Raw genomic sequence first — 20272 nt, 5'->3', positions numbered from 1 at the left:
GCTGCATCTGGGGCGGGGCCTTGGCTCCCTGGGCTGTCCTGCTCTCCTACCCAGGCTTGGGACTGCGTGTGGCTTAGCTTTGCTCCCGATGGCTATAAGAGGTGACTTTCTTCATCAGGAAATCGCAGAGCCCCTGAACTGAAAGGGCCTATACAGAGGAAACAGGTCACATCACCCTGCCCAAGGGGTCAATGTGAGAGGAATCCAGGGAGAGGGGTCTGGCCTGGGGTGGGGGCTGAAGTGGAGGAAGCAGAAGCGCAGGCCCAGCCTCATGGCCTGGGGAAACGCGGGGCTGGGGCCCAGTCTTGGGAGGAGAGTCAAAGCCAAGGAAGCAGGGGGAACCGGGACGCCCTCAGGCAGGGAGGCAGCGGCGGGGATTGGGATCTGCCCTTAGACTGAGATCAACATCGAGGAAGTGAATGGCCCGGGGGCCCAGCCTTGGGGTCAGCAGAGGGAAGCAGGACTGCGGACCCAGCCTCGTACCGGCGGTTATTGTTGAGGAACTGACGGGGAACCTATAAAGAAAGGGACCGGCGTCCAGCTTCCGGCGGCCGGCGGGGCGGGGCCGCTAGCGGGGCGGGGCGGGGCGGCGCGCAGTCATGTGCCGGGGGCGGGGCGCGGTGGCAGCGAGTCGCCCGGTAGCCGACGTCACGGCGCTGGAGTCAGTTCATTGCACGGCCGCTTCCACAGCCGCCGCAGCCCGTGAGACTCGGCCGGACCGCTGTCGCTGTCGCTGTCGCCGCCGCCATGGCTCAGTACAAGGGTGCCGCGAGCGAGGCGGGCCGCGCCATGCACCTGATGAAGAAGCGGGAGAAGCAGCGTGAGCAGATGGAGCAGATGAAGCAGAGGATCGCGGAGGTGCGGGCCGGGCCGGGGCGCCTCGGGGCATGCGCGCGGCCCGCCCCCCGCGCTCTGCTCCCGCTGCCCGGGGTCGCGCGGGGCCCCGGGGAGCCCCGGGGAGCGGGAGCAGAGCCCGGGCGGCGAGTGGGGGTGGGACCCTTGCTCGCTGATCTCTAGCAAGGGGCGGAAATGAGCCGGCGACAGTCTGTTCATCTGTAAAATGGGCGCAGAAGGCTGAGAGGAGGTGGGTTGTGACAAGCCTCCAGCAGGAAGGAGCCACACTCAGTGGTTACATTTTTCGCATTGGGGCGACTCTCGAGGGCACAGAGTATTCTTTGGCCCTTCAGCCCTGAGAGTCAGGCTCAGAGCCAATGGATATCAGGAAGGGTGGGCCCCAGCCAATCCACCGGACTCATTCTGGAGCCCTTTTCACGGGACAAACGCAGGCAGGAAGGTCTGGGGTGCTTGCGGTTCACTAAGGGCTTCAGTGAGTGGCCAGTGGCAGTGGGCCGTCAGGAAGGAAGGAGCCCTCCACTTAGGCCTTTGGGGGAGAGTCGGTGGAAGAGCAGGGACTCGGCGCAAGGGGAGGGCAGGCCTTAGGTACTGTGGCAGCCGGGCCCAAAGAAGTGGCTGCATGCTGCGGCCCAGTGCTGCCTCGGTTTACACTTGTGCCCCAGCCCCACTGTCTCAGTGCGAACTCAGTGGCGGGACGGAGGTACATTTCTCTGCTGGCCACCTCCTGTGGAGGCTGCTGGCCAGAGAGGGACCTACTTGGTACCAAGTGGGATGGGACTGGGCTGGAGTGAGGAGGCCTCGTGGGACGCTGTTGGCAACATCTGGGGCCAGGAGGGACCAGCATTGCTCGGTGAGGGACCAGGCCGCCAGCCACTCTCTGCTCCCTCCTGGCACTCCTTGCCTTGGGTCTCCAGAGCTTCAGCTTAAGAGCTGGGCGTGAAGAACACCAACGGCAGGGAGGACCCACGGCTCCAGACCGCTGAGTGAGCTCTGGTTCCCAGCGGGACCTGTGGAGGGGCCGGAGCAGCGCAGATGGCCCGGGGAAACAACCCCACTTGGTTCCCGCGGCACCGGAAGAGCCTCTCACAGCCCCGTGGAACCTTCCATCAGTCAAGGGAAGGGGACATGTCTTTCCCAAGGTCACATCATAGTGAGACTAGGGACACACCTGGGACTAGAACCCAGGTCCCCACTTGCATGGTGGGGTGGCAGGTGGCCCTCACTGCTGCTTTCCCTCCCGGACAGGAGAACATAATGAAATCCAACATTGACAAGAAGTTCTCTGCGCACTACGATGCCGTGGAGGCGGAGCTCAAGTCCAGCACCGTGGGTGAGCAAAGCGCTCGTGTCCCCACTCCCGGGCTGAGGCCGGCTGCACGGCTGACTCTGGGTGACCGCCTCTTGCCCCCGCGTCTCCTCACCTCGCAGGTCTTGTGACCCTGAACGACATGAAGGCTAAACAGGAGGCCCTGGTGAAGGAGCGGGAGAAGCAGCTGGCCAAGAAGGAGCAGTCGAAGGAGCTGCAGCTGTGGGTCATCTCCTCCCAGCCAGCAGCCTTCCCCTCTGGATGGAGCTCGTGCTTGGGGGCGGGTCTGGCTGGTCCTGCACGTGGAAGGGGAGGGGGACCCTTTTTCATCATCAGAGCCCTGCCCATGAACCTGAAGTGCCCCGGGCCAGTAGGACTCCTCTGGGCCTGCGCTGAGTGGGACCTGCGCTGAGCACACAGTTGGCTCTGGGTCGGGGACATGTGTGACAGCCACCCATGCCTTGGCAGGAAGCTGGAGAAGCTGCGAGAGAAGGAGCGCAAGAAGGAGGCCAAGCGGAAGATCTCCAGCCTGTCCTTCATCCTGGAGGAAGAGGACGAGGCAGGCGACGAGGAGGAGGAGGCGACCATGGACGACGAGGAGCTGGAGAGGGAAGGTGGGGGCGGGCTGGGGGCGGGGACGGGTCCCGCCGGCAGAGCTCTGTCCTGGCATCTGGCTCTTAAGTGAAGAAGCACCTCTGCCAACAGCCTTGACTACCCGCCGTATTCGGGGTCCCGGACCTCACAAGTTGGGGCAGGAGGGAAAGGGCCAAGCCTTCACCATGGCAAAGTTGAGTGGGGGGCTGGCTTTCGGTGGCCGACTGAGTGGGAACCAGCTGTGCGGTCCCTGGGCAGGTGTGTGGGGCTCGTGTGGCTGGGCACCAAACTTAATTCCGTTTGAATAATTTCAGTGTAAATTGACCCAACCTCAGAAAGTAAGCGGCTGCTCACTGGACAGTGCAGACCTTGCCCAAGGGAACAAGGGGCCACAGGAACGACTCGGGAAGGCTGAGGCCACTGTGGGGCCCCTGCGTGCTGGGCACCCGCTCACGGCCGGGCCAGGGCCAAGGCAGACGGACAGGAGCTGGGCGCTGTCCCTGTCCTGGTAGGAGACACACAGGGAAGCATGTGTCTCGCCGGGGCCAAGGGAGGGGAGAAAATTGAGTTGGGCCTTCAGGGTGAGGGGAATCTAATTAGCACCCAGAGAGAGGTGGGTGGGGAAGCATGTAGAGTCAAGAGATGAGCGTGCCCAGAAGCAGAGCGGGCAGAAGTGGACACATGTGAGGACCGGGGAGGATGCAGTGCGGGCCTGGGCTGGGTTAGAAGGCGTGATGGCCAGGATGTGGTGGCCTGGGATCGGTGTTGGGGAACCAAGGCAGGGGATGGCACTGGGACCGCTCTGAGGGGAGCGGCCGGTGCTGTCAGGAGGAAGAGGCTGCCAGCCCCCCGGGGGAGACCCCTGGGGTAGTCTCACTACTATTTAGTGACAGTAACTGTCTAGTCATATTTGGTATCTAAAATATTCCCACGGGCAGGTCAGTTGCGTTTGATGTGAGCTGCGCATCTGTATGGCAGAGGCCACCTTTGGGACAGCACGGGTCTGGGGGGAGGCTTTCAACCTCTCTGTGTGTCACTGGGGCTTTGTGGGTGCTTCCCTCCCCCTGGATGTTTGGTTTCCGGGGCCCGGCCATGGGTAGCTGGCGTGGAATTTTTGTAACTTGTCCAGGCGCTGGAACCCTTGCCCTGGAGTATGGGCTTGTCTTCTGGGTCGGTGGCTCTCAAAGAGTGCTCCAGGGACCCCTGGGGTCTCCGAGACCCTTTCGAGAGGTCTGCGAGGTCAAAGCCGTTTTCATAATTGTGCTAAGATGTTCTTGGCCTTTTGCACTCTTGTTCTCTCATGAGCGTGCAGTGGATTTTTCCAGAGGTCACGTGACATGGCATGCCGTCCTCCCTCCGACAGCTGATAGAATGCATGCTTTCATGTTCTCGAGTCTTTGGCAGTTCCCAGACTTAATTTCCAATTTGGTGACTGTCAGTGGTTACAACCCCCGGGGACAAGAGCTCTCTGGGGTCCTTGGTGACTTGTAAGAGTGTCCAGCGTGCCGAGACCAGCAAGTTGAAGAATCACTGTTCTCGTTCATTTGTGCCCTAATCGGGGAAAGTGAGTCGCAGAGTCCAAAATGGCAGGCCTGGCCTGAGCCCAAGTGGGGCCTCTCCTTCCCTCCTCCCTGCGGGTTCTGATAGTAGCAGCCATGGGACTTTGGGCTTCAGCTTTGTCTCCTGGGAAAAAGGAATGTTGTAACCTTTTGAGGCTGTCGTGAAGAGTGGATGAGACGTCAGATGTGGATGTCCTGCCCCTCTGGTGCAAAGGACCTTCGCTCCCTCCGGTGCTGGAACTGAGGCCTTAAGTCCCCTGAGGTGCTCCGGGTCACAGCTGACGGGGCAACAATTAGGTACCAGCCTCCTGTTCAGCTGCTGGCAGCGGAGACCGAGGTGAAGGCCCTTGGCAAGGGCGCCTTTCATAAAGGTTTCCATAGGTGCCGTGAAGAGGGCCGTGCATCCCGGCCAGGACAGTCCAAGAAGCCTCCAAGGAGGTTGCGTTTGAGCTGAGGCCTGGGTGACAAAGGTCTGGGGTGCCCCGCAGGCAAGGGCTGTCGTGCCGCTGACCCCTGTGTTTCCTTTTGCTCCAGAGATCACCACAAAGAAGAGGAAACTGGGGAAGAACCCAGATGTGGACACGAGCTTCTTGCCTGACCGAGACCGGGAGGTAAAGGCGGCCTGCCCCCGACCCTGGCAGAGGCTTTTGCTCAGGAAGTGGGGCCCTGTGTGCCCCCTGGGCGGCCCTGGGCCTCCCTCCTTGGCCTCTTTCTCTTCCAGGAGGAGGAGAATCGCCTGCGGGAGGAGCTGCGGCAGGAGTGGGAAGCCAAGCAGGAGAAGATCAAGAGTGAGCACTCGTGGGGCGGGACGCACGCGGCCGGGGCTGGCAGCCACAGCCACTCTCCTGCCGGCGCTGCTCCGGGCAGTGCCCCGAGCCCCGGGGAGCTGGCAGGGAGTATGGACACGGGGGTCTGGAGGCCAAGCGGCAATTCTGTTTTGTAGGCGAGGAGATCGAGATCACCTTCAGTTACTGGGATGGCTCTGGGCACCGGCGTACAGTCAAGGTGACGCTGCGGGGCCTGCACCCCGCGCCCCAAGCCCCTCGCCCCTCGGGCCCAGCCTCCTTTGGCCTCGGTGGGAAGGAGCTGTCAATCCCTTGGTATGGGTGGCCCCTGGGGGTTCGGGGGGAGCAGGGAGGAGGGTTCCGGGCTTCCGTCCTCCGTTCCCAACTCCTCGGTTGGTTTCCCTGCACGGTTTCCCTCTCGCCTCTTCTCGGGTCACTCACACAGATGAAGAAAGGCAACACGATGCAGCAGTTCCTGCAGAAGGCCCTCGAGATCCTGCGCAAAGACTTCAGCGAGCTCAGGTGGGGCTGTGCGGGCGTGCGACGGGGTGCGCCGGAGTCTGCAGCCTCAGCCCTGGCGCTCGGGACCCCAGGTGGCAGATGCTGCTCATGGCACGCTGGGCGCCGCGCTCCTGAGAAGGGGGCCGGGCCCCCTTTCCCATCCCCCTCCCAGCATCGCGGGCCTCCGCCTCCTGGCTCTGGTGCCTCGGTGTCCTTGGCCACCTGCTTCCTGGTCCTTTCTCCCTCAGGTCGGCAGGGGTGGAGCAGCTCATGTACATCAAGGAGGACCTAATCATACCCCACGTGAGTCCCTTCTCTGTCCCTGCAGCCCTGCCTGGGGCTGCGGGGAGGGTCTCGGGCCGTGGCGCGCCCGGGGGCTTCGAGGGGGGCCCTGCCTGCTCTGGGTCTTCGGCTCAGGTGGGCAGGGCTGGAGCCCAGCTTGCAGGCGGCTGAGATGGCTCACCTGCCGTCGCTTTCCTGCCCTCTGCTCCTAGCACCACAGCTTCTATGACTTCATCGTCACCAAGGCGCGAGGGAAGAGCGGTGAGTGCGCCTGGCCCCGCCCCCCGGCCACTTGCCCATGTCACAGGGCGGCAGCTGAAGGGGCCTGGCCTCTTGTCTCCTTGTCCCTGCAGGGCCCCTCTTCAATTTCGACGTTCACGATGATGTGCGGCTGCTCAGCGACGCCACCGTGGAGAAGGACGAGGTACGGTGGGCAGGGGCGCTGTGCGGGTAGGAGGGGTCCAGCCACGTGGCCCTGAGCCCTGAGCCGCAGCACCCGGCCCTCCTCCCGTCCTCAGTCACATGCAGGCAAGGTGGTGCTGCGGAGCTGGTACGAGAAGAACAAGCACATCTTCCCCGCCAGCCGCTGGGAGCCCTACGACCCTGAGAAGAAGTGGGACAAGTACACGGTACAGAAGACCTCGAGCGCTGGGTGGGAGCTGGCCTGCCTGCCTGGCGGGAGGCCCGCCCAGCCCTGCTCAGCTCGCCTTTCCTTCTCTGTCCCCTCGCCCTGCACCAGATCCGGTGATGTGGCAGCAGCGCGGCCCCTGCCCCTTCGGCTCCCTGTGGCCCCAGGATTCCGGGCGCCCAGCTCCCCGCTCCCGAGACGTGACGGGGCCTGCTCAGCCCCTGCCCCTGGCGCTGTTGTTTACCGCCTTTTCTTTTACGACAGAGATATACGCGTCAGAGCTGGAGCACCTGTTGTGCGTTTTTTTTTAATTGGAGTATAATTGCTTAACAATGGTGTGTTAATTTCTGCTTTATAACAAAATGAATCAGTTATACATATACACATGTTCCCATATCCCCTCCCTCTTGCGTCTCCCTCCCACCCTCCCTATCCCACCCCTCCAGGTGGTCACAAAGCACCGAGCTGATCTCCCTGTGCTATGCGGCTGCTTCCCACTAGCTATCTACCTTACGTTTGGTAGTGTGTATATGTCCATGCCGCTCTTTCACTTTGTCACAGCTTACCCTTCCCCCTCCCCGTGTCCTCAAGTCCATTCTCTAGTAGGTCTGTGTCTTTATTCCTGTCTTACCCCTATGTTCTTCATGACATTTTTTTCCTTAAATTCCATATATATGTTGTCAGCATACAGTATTTGTCTTTCTCATTCTGACTTACTTCACTCTGTATGACAGACTCTAGGTCTATCCACCTCATTACAAATAGCTCAGTTTCGTTTCTTTTTATGGCTGAGTAATATTCCATTGTATATATGTGCCACATCTTCTTTATCCATTCATCCGATGATGGACACTTAGGTTGTTTCCAGCTCCTGGCTATTGTAAATAGAGCTGCAATGAACATTTTGGTACATGACTCTTTTTGAATTATGGTTTTCTCAGGGTATATGCCCAGTAGTGGGATTGCTGGGTCATATGGTAGTTCTATTTGTAGTTTTTTAAGGAACCTCCATACCGTTCTCCATAGTGGCTGTACCAATTCACATTCCCACCAGCAGTGCAAGAGTGTTCCCTTTTTTCCACACCCTCTCCAGCATTTATTGTTTGTAGATTTTTTGATGATGGCCATTCTGACTGGTGTGAGATGATATCTCATTGTAGTTTTGATTTGCATTTCTCTAATGATTAAAGATGTTGAGCATCCTTTCATGTGTTTGTTGGCAGTCTGTATATCTTCTGGGGAGAAATGTCTCTTTAGGTCTTCTGCCCATTTTTGGATTGGGTTGTTTGTTTTTTTGTTATTGAGCTGCATGAGCTGCTTATAAATTTTGGAGATTAATCCTTTGTCAGTTGCTTCATTTGCAAATATTTTCTCCCATTCTAAGGGTTGTCTTTTGGTCTTGTTTATGGTTTCCTTTGCTGTGCAAAAGCTTTTAAGTTTCATTAGCTCCCATGTGTTTATTTTTGTCTTTATTTCCATTTCTCTAGGAGGTGGGTCAAAAAGGATCTTGCTGTGATTTATGTCATAAGAGTGTTCTGCCTATGTTTTCCTCTAAGAGTTTGGTAGTGTCTGGCCTTACATTTAGGTCTTTAATCCATTTTGAGCTTATTTTTGTGTATGGTGTTAGGGAGTGGTCTAATCTCATACTTTTACATGTCCCTGTCCAGTTTTCCCAGCACCACTTATTGAAGAGACTGTCCTTTCTCCACTGTACATTCCTGCCTCCTTTATCAAAGATAAGGTGACCATATGTGCATGGGTTTATCTCTGGGCTTTCTGTCCTGTTCCATTGATCTATATTTCTGTTTTTGTGCCAGTACCATACTGTCTTGATTACTGTAGCTTTGTAGTATAGTCTGAAGTCAGGGAGCCTGATTCCTCCAGCTCCATTTTTCATTCTCAAGATTGCTTTGGTTATTTGGGGTCTTTTGTGTTTCCATACAAATTGTGAAATTTTTTGTTCTAGTTCTGTGAAAAATGCCAGTGGTAGTTTGATAGGGATTGCATTGAATCTGTAGATTGCTTTGGGTAGTAGAGTCATTTTCATAATGTTGATTCTTCCAATCCAAGAACATGGTATATCTCTCTATCTATTTGTATCATCTTTAATTTCGTCCATCAGTGTCTTATAATTTTCTGCATACAGGTCTTTTGTCTCCTTAGGTAGGTTTATTCCTAGATATTTTATTCTTTTTGTTGCAATGGTAAATGGGAGTGTTTTCTTGATTTCACTTTCAGATTTTTCATCATTAGTGTATAGGAATGCCAGAGATTTCTGTGCGTTAATTTTGTATCCTGCTACTTTACCAAATTCATTGATTAGCTCTAGTAGTTTTCTGGTAGCATCTTTAGGATTCTCTATGTATAGTATCATGTCATCTGCAAACAGTGACAGCTTTACTTCTTCTTTTCCCATTTGGATTCCTTTTATTTCCTTTTCTTCTCTGATTGCTGTGGCTAAAACTTCCAAAACTAGGTTGAATAAGAGTGGTGAGAGTGGGCAACCTTGTCTTGTTCCTGATCTTAGTGGAAATGGTTTCAGTTTTTCACCATTGAGGACGATGTTGGCTGTGGGTTTGTCATATATGGCCTTTATTATGTTGAGGAAAGTTCCCCATATGCCTACTTTCTGCAGAGTTTTTATCATAAATGGGTGTTGAATTTTGTCAAAAGCTTTCTCTGCATCTATTGAGATGATCATATGGTTTTTTTCCTTCAATTTGTCAATATGGTGTATCACGTTGATTGATTTGCGTATATTGAAGAATCCTTGCGTTCCTGGAATAAACCCCACTTGATCATGGTGTATGATCCTTTTAATGTGCTGTTGGATTCTGTTTGCTAGTATTTTGTTGAGGATTTTTGCATCTATGTTCATCAGTGATATTGGCCTGTAGTTTTCTTTCTTTGTGACATCCTTGTCTGGTTTTGGTATCAGGGTGACGGTGGCCTCGTAGAATGTGTTTGGGAGTGTTCTTCCCTCTGCTATATTTTGGAAGAGTTTGAGAAGGATAGGTGTCAGCTCTTCTCTAAATGTTTGATAGAATTCGCCTGTGAAGCCATCTGGTCCTGGGCTTTTGTTTGTTGGAAGATTTTTTATCACAGTTTCAATTTCAGTGCTTGTGATTGGTCTGTTCATATTTTCTGTGTCTTCCTGAGTCAGTCTTGGCAGGTTGTGCATTTCTAAGAATTTTTCCATTTCTTCCAGGTTGTCCATTTTATTGGCATAGAGTTGCTTGTAGTAATCTCTCATGATCTTTTGTATTTCTGCAGTATCAGTTGTTACTTCTCCTTTTTCATTTCTAATTCTATTGCTTTGAGTCTTCTCCCTTTTTTTCTTGATGAGTCTGGCTAATGGTTTATCAATTTTGTTTATCTTCTCAAAAAACCAGCTTTTACTTTTATTGATCTTTGCTATCATTTCCTTCATTTCTTTTTCATTTATTTCTGATCTGATTTTTATGATTTCCTTCCTTCTGCTAACTTTGGGGTGTTTTTGTTCTTCTTTCTCTAATTGCTTTAGGTGCAAGGTTAGGTTGTTTATTCGAGATGTTTCCTGTTTCTTAAGGTGGGATTGATTGTATTGCTATAAACTTCCCTCTTAGAACTGCTTTTGCTGCATCCCATAGGTTTTGGGTCGTCGTGTCTCCACTGTCATTTGTTTCTAGGTATTTTTAAATTTCCTCTTTGACTTCTTCAGTGATCACTTCGTTATTAAGTAGTGTATTATTTAGCCTCCATGTGTTTGTATTTTTTACAGATCTTTTCCTGTAATTGATATCTAGTCTCATAGCATTGTGGTCGGAAAAGATACTTGATACAATTTCAATCTTCTTAAATTTACCAAGGCTTGATTTGTGACCCAAGATATGATCTATCCTGGAGAATGTTCCATGAGCACTTGAGAAAAATGTGTATTCTGTTGTTTGTGGATGGAATGTCCTATAAATATCAATTAAGTCCATCTTGTTTAATGTATCATTTAAAGCTTGTGTTTCCTTATTTATTTTCATTTTGGATGATCTGTCCATTGGTGAAAGTGGGTTGTTAAAGTCCCCTACTATGAATGTGTTACTGTCGATTTCCCCCTTTCTTTTTTTTTTTTGCGGTACGCAGTCCTCTCACTGTTGTGGCCTCTCCCGTTGCGGAGCACAGGCTCCGGACGCGCAGGCTCAGCGGCCATGGCTCATGGGCCCAGCCGCTCCGCGGCATGTGGGATCTTCCAAGACCGGGGCACGAACCCATGTCCCCTGCATCGGCAGGCGGACTCTCAACCACTGCGCCACCAGGGAAGCCCCGATTTCCCCTTTTATGGCTGTTAGTATTTGCCTTATGTATTGAGGTGATCCTGTGTTGGGTGCATAAATATTTACAATTGTTATATCTTTTTCTTGGATCGATCCCTTGATCATTATGTAGTGTCTTTCTTTGTCTCTTCTAATAGTCTTTAAAGTCTATTTTGTCTGATATGAGAATTGCTACTCCAGCTTTCTTTTGGTTTCCATTTGCATGGAATATCTTTTTCCATCCCCTTACTTTCAGTCTGTATGTGTCTCTAGGTCTGAAGTGGGTCTCTTGTAGACAGCATATATATGGGTCTTGTTTTTGTATCCATTCAGCCAATCTGTGTCTTTTGGTGGGAGCATTTAGTCCATTTACATTTAAGGTAATTATCGATATGTATGTTCCTATTCCCATTTTCTTAATTGTTTTGGGTTCGTTATTGTAGGTCTTTTCCTTCTGTTGTGTTTCTTGCCTAGAGAAGTTCCTTTAGCATTTGTTGTAAAGCTGGTTTGGTGGTGCTGAACTCTCTCAGCTTTTGCTTGTCTGTAAAGGTTTTAATTTCTCCATCAAATCTGAATGAGATCCTTGCTGGGTAGAGTAATCTTGGTTGCAGGTTTTTCTCCTTCATCACTTTAAATATGTCCTGCCAGTCCCTTCTGGCTTGCAGAGTTTCTGCTGAAAGATCAGCTGTTAACCTTATGGGGATTCCCTTGTGTGTTATTTGTTGCTGCTTTTAATGTTTTCTTTGTATTTAATTTTTGACAGTTTGATTAATATGTGTCTTGGCGTATTTCTCCTTGGATTTATCCTGTATCGGACTCTGTGCCTCCTGGACTTGACTGACTATCTCCTTTCCCATATTAGGGAAGTTTTCAAGTATAATCTCTTCAAATATTTTCTCAGTGCCTTTCTTTTTCTCTTCTTCTTCTGGAACCCCTATAATTCGAATTTTGGTGCGTTTAATGTCCCAGAGGTCTCTGAGACTGTCCTCAGTTCTTTTCATTCTTTTTTCTTTCTTTTGCTCTGCAGTAGTTATTTCCACTATTTTATCTTCCACGTCACTTATCCGTTCTTCTGCCTCAGTTATTCTGCTACTGATCCCATCTAGAGTATTTTTCATTTCATTTACTGTGTTTTTAATCATTGCTTGATTCATCTTTAGTTCTTCTAGGTCCTTGTTAACTGTTTCTTGCATTTTGTCTATTCTATTTCCAAGATTTTGGATCATCTTTACTATCATTATTCTGAATTCTTTTTCAGGTAGACTGCCTATTTCCTCTTCATTTGTTAGGTCTGGTGGGTTTTTATCTTGCTCCTTCTCCTGCTGTGTGTTTTTCTGTCTTCTCATTTTGCTTATCTTACTGTGTTTGGGGTCTCCATTTTGCAGGCTGCAGGTTTGTAGTTCCCGTTGTTTTTGGTGTCTGTCCCCAGTGGCTAAGGTTGGTTCAGTGGGTTGTGTAGGCTTCCTGGTGGAGGGGAGTAGTGCCTGTGTTCTGGTGGTTGAGGCTGGATCTTGTCTTTCTGGTGGGCAGGTCCACGTCTGGTGGTGTGTTTTGGGGTGTCTGTGGACTTTTTATGGTTTTAGACAGCCTTTCTGCTAATGGGTGGCGTTGTGTTCCTGTCTTGCTAGTTGTTTGGCATAGGGTGTCCAGCACTGTAGCTTGCTGGTCGTTGAGTGAAGCTGGGTGCTGGTGTTGAGATGGAGATCTCTGGAAGATTTTCGCCATTTGATATTATGTGGAGCTGGGAGGTCTCTTGTGGACCAGTGTCCTGAAGTTGGCTCTCCCACCTCAGAGGCACAGCACTGACTCCTGGCTCCTCAATTTGGGATGATTCGTTGTCTATTCATGTATTCCACAGATGCAGGGTACATCAAGTTGATTGTGGAGCTTTAATCCGCTGCTTCTGAGGCTGCTGGGAGAGATTTCCCTTTCTCTTCTTTGTTCTCACAGCTCCCGGGGCTCAGCTTTGGATTTGGCCCCGCCTCTCCGTGTAGGTCGCTGGAGGGCGTCTGTTCTTCGCTCAGACAGGACGGGGTTAAAGGAGTAGCCGCTTGGGGACTCTGGCTCACTCAGGCTGGGAGGGAGGGAGGGGCACGGACTGCGGGGCGAGCCTGCAGCGGCAGAGGCTGGCGTGACGTTGCACCAGCCCGAGGCGCGCCGTGCTCTCTCCCAGGGAAGCCGTCCCTGGATCCCGGGACCCTGGCAGCGGCGGGCTGCACAGGCTCCCCGGAAGGGGGGCGTGGACGGTGACCTGCGCTTGCACACAGGCCTCTTGGAGGCGGCAGCAGCAGCCCCAGCGTCCCATGCCCGTCTCTGGGATCCGCGCTTTTAGCCGCGGCTCATGCCCGTCTCTGGAGCTCCTTTAAGCAGCGCTCTTAATCTCCTCTCCTCGTGCACCAGGAAACAAAGAGGGAAGAAAAAGTCTCTTGCCTCTTCGGCAGGTCCAGACTTTTTCCCGGACTCCCTCCCCGCTACCTGTGGCACATTAGCCCCTTCAGGCTGTGTTCACGCCGCCAGCCCCAGTCCTCTCCCTGCGCTCCGACTGAAGCCCGAGCCTCAGCTCCCAGCGCCGCCCACCCCGGTGGGCGAGCAGACAAGCCTCTCGGGCTGGTGAGTGCCGGTTGGCACCGATCTTCTGTGTGGTAATCTCTCCGCTTTGCCCTACCAGGTACGTGGGGAGTTTCTTGCCTTTTGGGAGGTCTGAGGTCTTCTGCCAGCGTTCAGTAGGTGTTCTGTAGGAGTTGTTCCACGTGTAGCTGTATTTCTGGTGTATCTGTGGGGAGGAAGGTGATCTCCGCGTCTTACTCTTCCGCCATCTTCCTGTGCGTTTTATTTTAAAGATTTTTTTTTTATTGAGCTAAAATTCACATAACATAAAATTCACCGTTGTGACCATTTGAAAGTGTACCATCCGGGGGTACTTAGTACATTCATAGTGTTGTGAATCACCCTGAAAGGAGACCCCACGTCCATTAGCAGTCGCCCCCCAGCCCCTCGCACCCCCTAGTTTACTTTCTGTCTGTATGAAGTTGCCTGTTCTGGAAGTTTCACATAAACGGAATTATACAATATCTCTGCTCTCTGTCTTGCAAGAAAGTGTGTGTTTGGCAGGTGGAAGGGTGGAAGGGGTATTTGGCGTACACGGGGGCCTCAGCAGGCCCAGCTCGTCCCCACCGCGGCACCTACGTGGGTAGGAAGGGCATTCCTCCCCATGCTTCCCGCCCAGGGCTTTGGGCTCCTTTGTGTCTCCTAGCTGCCCGTTCCATAAGGGACATGGCTGTCCTGTGGCTCCCAGCCACCCTGTATCCCTGTCACAGCATCTCTCCCCAGTCTGGACACGGGAAGGCCGCTGTGGATGCCCTGTACTCACTGCTTGCCCACCCCACCCACGGCCAGCTCTGCTCAGGCTGCCCTGGGGCTGGTCGCTGTCACGGCCCCAAGGGGGGAACTTGTCTTGGGGGTGTACGCTCCTGCCTCCTGCCCCGCCTTGGCGGCCAGCTCCCCTGGTTCCCCTGGGCCCAGCCCCGGGAGGCTGAGGAAGGTAAGCTCACCACCCCTGCTCCCCCCCTTATTCCTCTTGCCTGAGACCCGGCAGAGGGGACAGGGGACGGACCCCAGTCGGCAGGGAGCGTCTCACCTCTGGGTCCGCCCCCACTTCCCTGGCCAGTGTGCAGATCTGACGGTGGTGGTGGGCTTTGCCGGGTGCACAGGCTCTTGTGCCTTCTTCCTCTGTGGCAGGGCCCTCTGTCCTGCTCAGCCGTGGCCTGGGGAGGCCCATCTGGCAGCTAGGAGCTGTCACTTGGGCTTCCTTACCCTGTGTCTGGGGCGGGGCCATCCAGGGTCACTTGGAGGAGGGAGGAGGGTAGAATAGGCCTGGGCACCTGGGGCACAGCACGGAGGGGTGGCCAGGCCTGACCCTAAGTCCTGGATGTGGGGAACAACTCTGAGCAAGTCGATGGGGCTTTCTGTTGGGTTCCGGGAACCCTGGGGAGGGGATTCTCTGGCCTGCGCCAACCCCCTCCTGCCCCTTTTGAGAAGTCACCAGAAGAGCAGGCTCCCTCTCCCTCAGCCAGCTCACCCAGGACTGCATTATTTGAGGGAGCCGCCTTTGGCCTGGCAGCTTCTGGAAAACAAGCCCCTTGAGGCCCAATCTTGGGTCCTGTCAGGGAAGGAGCTGGTTTTTAGAAACAGCCCTAAGTTGCTGGGAAGTCAGGCTGGGAAGAAGGGAGATGTCTGGGGTCAGGGTCAAGGGAGCAGGGAGACTGTCAGGGGAGGACACCCCCTTCCCTGTGGCCAGTGGAGGGATGGAAAAGACACCATGGTTGGCGGGGCCCAAGGGAGGAGCCCCTTATCCTAAGAAAGGGCTGCGGCAGGGCCAGCTTTCTGCTTGGCAGTCTTGGGCTCCCTACTTCCAGCCTGGAGGCCAGCGCAGGCCAGCACTCCTGCCAGGAGGGGCACTATAGTGCTGGGGGCCCTCTCCTCGGGACCTTGAACTCATGTGAGTGTGGAGTGTAGGGGAGAGGTCCGGGGGCCGCAGAGGAAAGTTGGGGGCTGCTGGGACAGGTATTATCTGATGCTCTAGAACTACACGAGGTCACCGAGGCTTCTGGGGAGTAGTGTTTGCGGGGGGTGGGCTAGGCGGTGAGAAGGGCAGGTGTGGCGACACAGGCAGGCAGGCTGGAGGTGAGTGGGGCGGAAGGGAGGGAAGGAGAGAGGGGAAGGTGAGGAAGGGAGGAAAGGTCAGAGAGGCAGTGCCGGGAATGAGCGGGAGGGGCAGGGGCAAGCTCTTCACCCTCCGGGTCCAGTTGCCCCAACAAAGCATCTGCGTTCGTCGCTTAACAATACATCCCCCAGTAGCCTACATGTCTCTCCAGATCTGTGCATACAGAGCCTCCTCTGTTTTAAATCTTCTTAAAACTTTTTGGCCGAGCCATGTGGCCTGGGGGATCTTAGTTCCCCAGCCAGGGATGGAACCTGTGCCCCTGCAGTGGAAGTGCCAAGTCCTAACCACTGGACTGCCAGGGAAGGCAAAATTAATTTTCCAGACAGTGGCAGACTCCCCCCCCCGGCCCCTCCCATTTTGCAGCACTACCACCAGGTGAGAGTCCTGGCTCCCAGGCTTCACGCACAGTGCACTGTCACTCCTCAAGGGGGTGGGGGACATATGCAACCTGAAATGGCACATGTGGTCTCTCACTGTGGGATTTTGTTTTTTATTTTCAATTTTTTTCAGCTGAGGAAAAATTCACGTAACATAAAAATAACCATTAACCATTTAAAAATGCACATTTCAGGGGCATTGAGTATATTTGCAGTGTTGTGCAACCATCACCTCTATCCACTCCCAGAATATTTTTATCGTCTTAAAAGGTGAGAAGAAATGTCCATTGTTTTAGCTACTCAGTTTGTGGAACTTTGTTACAACAGCCACAGGAAACTTCTACGCCTTACTTAGACCACACAGAAAAATGAACTTGACATGGGTTGTAGACCTAAAAGTAAAAGCTAAAACTATATATAAATAAAACATGGGGGAAAACCTTTGTGACCTTGGTCTATGTAAAGTTTTCTTAGGAGACAAAAAACAATCATAAAAGGAAAAATTGATAAATTAGACTTCATCAAAAATCCAAACTTTTGCTCTTTAAAAGATACCATTATGAAAATGAAAAGACAAGCCACTGGCTTGGAGAAAAGAAAATATTTTTATGACAGAGGGCTTGTATCCAGAATATGTTTTACATGCACGTGTGCGCGCGCGCGTGCGCACACACACACACACACACACACACACGTAAACTCCTGCAAATCAATAAAAATGAGATAAACATCCTAATTTTAAAAAACGGGCAAAAGGGACTTCCCTGGTGGTCCAGTGGTTAGGACTCTGCGCTTCCACTGCCAGGGGGCGCAGGTTCGATCCCTGGTCAGGGCACTAAGATCCTGCATGCCCTGTGCATGTGGCCGAATGAGAAACAAAAATACAGGCAAAAGATTTGAATACACAGTGTCACAAAATATGAAAAAGAATGGCAATAGCAACACAACACTGTAAATCAATTATACTCCAATAAATCTTTTTTTAAAAAAGGAAAAAAATAACGGCAATAGCAAGTGAAAAGATGCTCACCATCTTCATGGTGACAGCAAGCAGATGGGCAGCCACCTGGGGCTGGGCGGAGGGGCACTGGCTGCAGAGGGAACCCAGAGGGGCCTCTGGGCTGATGGAAATGGCCTGTATCTTGACTGGAGAGTGGTTAAAAGGGGTATGCATTTGTCAAAACTCATTGAACTGTACCCTTAAAGTGGGGTCATTTATTGTCTGTAAATTATACCCCAGTAAAGCTCATTTTAAAAGAAAAAAGGAAAAGAAGGCAACTAATGAAACTGGTTACCTAAAGGGGTAGGAGGGAACTGGGTGATAGGGATACGAGAGGGAGTGATGCTCCTCTGGATGTCTCTTCTGATGTAGTTTTGATTTCTGGACACATGTTGCTATTCTACATACTAAAAAAAAAAATCAACAGGATGGGGGAAAAGCTAAAACTGAATACAAACAAATTCTCCCAAGTGTATTTCAAATGAATAACATAGCTATATTAAAAGGAAAGATTTTTCTTTTTTGGCCATGCTCTGCCTGGCTTGTGGGATCTCAGTTCCCCGACCAGGGATTGAACCCGGGCCACGGCAGTGAAAGCCTAACCACTAGGCCACCAGGGAACTCCCATAAAGGGAAATTTTTTTAAAAAAGCTACCCAAGGGACTTCCCTGGTGGTTCAGTGGTTAAGAATCCATCTTCCAATGCAGGGGATGTGGGTTCGATCCCTGGTCTGGGAACTAAGATCCCATGCGTGGCGCGGCCAACAAAACAAAAACAAAAAACAAAAAAAAAAATGGATTACAGTCCATCGAATAAAATCCACATCCCCGAGTCCACACTGATAATGAATATATAGATAGATGAACAGAGGAGCTCTTCCTGACAGGAGAATGCCAATGAATAAATGTAGGAGGGGTCATGGAGGGAAAAGAATCACTGTTTTGTAACCATCAGAGTAATCACTGATTTAGGCAAGAATTATCAATGACTGGTAACATTTTTCTTCCTGCGGTACGCGGGCCTCTCACTGTTGTGGCCTCTCCCGTTGCGGAGCACAGGCTCCAGGCGTGCAGGCTCAGCGGCCATGGCTCACGGGTCCGGCCGCTCCGCAGCATGTGGGATCTTCCCGGACCGGGGCACGAACCCGTGTCCCCTGCCTCGGCAGGTGGACTCTTAACCACTGCGCCACCAGGCAAGCCCAATGACTGGTAACATTTTGATAAAGAACAGAATATTCACCTAGTTTCAAAGTATCTTCCTACAACCTACTTTTTAGTTATAAAGGGAAAAATAATAACTGTCCACTTGAGAAGCTGGCAGTAGCCAGCTTAACCAAATGCTTAAAGTTAACATGACAGTGAAGGGACAAAACAATAACACTTGCCTCCTGAAAAGAAGCACAGAAAGGGCCTGGTAGCCACCCAATACCACACAAGCCAAATCCGCACCCTGAGAAAACATCGGACAAATCCAACCTGAGGATGTTCCGCCAAACACCTGGCCTGCACTCTTCAAAAATGTCCATGTCATGAAAGGCCAAGAAAAGCAGAGGAATGTTCCAGATGAAAGGGAACCAAAGAGACATGAGAACGAATGCCACTTGGGATCCTAGACTGGATCCTGGATCAGAAAAAAACATCATGAGGACAAGTGGTGAAATTCGAATAAGACCTTAGATAAAATAATATTATTGTATTAACATGAACATTTCTGATGTTGACAGTTATACTTTGGTTATGTAAGAGTCTATAATAATTATACAGTAATTATGCTGTGGTTATGAAATACAGAGTGAAGTATTTAGTGGTAAAGGGGTAAGCTGTATGCAACTTACTTACACATAGTTGATAAAAATATTATTTTTATATATAATAAATACATATGCACCCACAAGTGAGAGGGAGAGAGAGAATGAGAAAGCAAGTGGAACAAAATATGAACTCTTGGTGAATGTGGGTTAAGGGTACATGGGAGCTTTCTGTACTATTCTTACAGCTTTTTTGTAAGTCTGAAATAATTTCAAATTATAAAGTTAAAAAGAAAGCTACCGCTTCTATCCAACATTGACTGGAGGGTGTAGCCAGGGCAATTAGGCAACACAATGAAATAAAAGGCATCCAGATTGGAAAGGAAGAAGTAAAACTATCTCTATTCTCAGATGACATAATCCTGTATATGCAAAATCCTAATAAATCTTCTAAAAAATATATTAGAGCTAATAAATGAGTTCAGCAAAGTTGCAGGAACAAAGACCATTACACAAAAAAGTCAATTGTAGGGCTTCCCTGGTGGCGCAGTGGTTGAGAGTCCGCCTGCCGATGCAGGGGACGCGGGTTCATGCCCCGGTCCGGGAAGATCCCACATGCCGTGGAGCGGCTGGGCCCGTGAGCCGTGGCTGCTGAGCCTGCGTGTCCGGAGTCTGTGCTCCGCAACGGGAGAGGCCACATCAGTGAGAGGCCCGCGTACCACAAAAAAAAAAAAAAAAAAAAATCAATTGTACTTCTATACCGTAGCAATAAACAATTTTGTTTACAATAGCATTATAAAGACTAAAATACTTAGAAATGAATTTAACAGTAGGAATGCAAGACTTGTACACTGTAAACTAGACAATGTCATTGAAAGACAATAAAGAAAACCTGAATAAATGGAAAAATATTTATTTAGTTAGGGTTCTCCAGAGAAACAGAACAGGATACACACACACACACACACACGATTTATTTTGAGGAATTAGCTCATGAGATTGTTGAGGGCTGGCAAGGTGGCAAGTCTAAAATTTGTAGGGCAGGTCGGCAAGCTGCAACCTCAGGCAGGACTTCTACATTACAGTCTTGAGGCAGAATATCTATTTCTCCTGGAAAGCTCAGTTTTTGCTTATAAGGCCTTCAACTGAGTGGATGAGACTCACCCACATTATGGAGGGTAATCTTTCCTTAAAGTCAACCGATTGTCGATGTTGGCCACACCTACAAAATTCCTTCACAGCAACACTTAGATGAGAGTTTGATGAAACAACTGCAGACTACAGCCTAGCCAAGTTGAAGTTAACACACATAAAGTTAATCGTCACATCCCATGCTCATGGATGGGAAGAATCTTGTTAAGATGGTGACGCTCTCCCGTTGATTTACAGCTTCAAGTCAATCCCTATCAAACTCTTGCTGGCTTTTTTGCAGAAACTGACAAGCGCATCCTAAAATTCATATGGGGCAGACTGGGAGGACTGCTAAGGGGTATATGGGGGCTTGCTTCAGGGCTGATGAGAGCGTTTTGGAATCTGGTAGTGGGGATGGTTGCACAACTTTGTGAATATACTAAAAGTCATTGAATGTTACACTTTACATGAGTGACTTACATGACAGATGAATTATAG

At 51.2% G+C, this 20272-nt stretch overlaps 1 protein-coding gene across 1 annotated transcript; it reads left to right on the top strand.

The window, feature by feature from the left end:
- Nucleotides 1–650: 650 nt before the first annotated feature.
- On the top strand, nt 651–6925 carry FAM50A (family with sequence similarity 50 member A). Its single transcript, XM_060086783.1, has 13 exons — nt 651–858; nt 2101–2185; nt 2284–2383; nt 2630–2775; nt 4849–4925; nt 5036–5102; nt 5258–5319; nt 5545–5621; nt 5849–5903; nt 6095–6143; nt 6236–6306; nt 6401–6511; nt 6622–6925. The coding sequence occupies exons 1-13, from the start codon at nt 748–750 to the stop codon at nt 6628–6630; spliced, it is 1020 nt and encodes a 339-aa protein (XP_059942766.1). The 5' UTR covers nt 651–747; the 3' UTR covers nt 6631–6925.
- The last annotated feature ends 13347 nt before the right edge of the window (nt 6926–20272 follow it).

This window comes from Mesoplodon densirostris, chromosome X, assembly GCF_025265405.1.
Source record: "Mesoplodon densirostris isolate mMesDen1 chromosome X, mMesDen1 primary haplotype, whole genome shotgun sequence".
Taxonomy (NCBI): Eukaryota; Metazoa; Chordata; class Mammalia; order Artiodactyla; family Ziphiidae; genus Mesoplodon; species Mesoplodon densirostris.
Note: the sequence above shows the minus strand (reverse complement) of the source record. Positions and strands in the feature narration are given on the sequence as shown.

Bases quoted from the DNA above. Each gene is read 5' to 3' on its own strand.
- FAM50A (XM_060086783.1), top strand. From the start codon at position 748: ATGGCTCAGTACAAGGGTGCCGCGAGCGAGGCGGGCCGCGCCATGCAC. The intron at 2,186-2,283 runs GTGAGCAAAGCG...CTCACCTCGCAG, and splicing joins GCTCAAGTCCAGCACCGTGG to GTCTTGTGACCCTGAACGAC. The intron at 2,776-4,848 runs GTGGGGGCGGGC...CTTTTGCTCCAG, and splicing joins CGAGGAGCTGGAGAGGGAAG to AGATCACCACAAAGAAGAGG.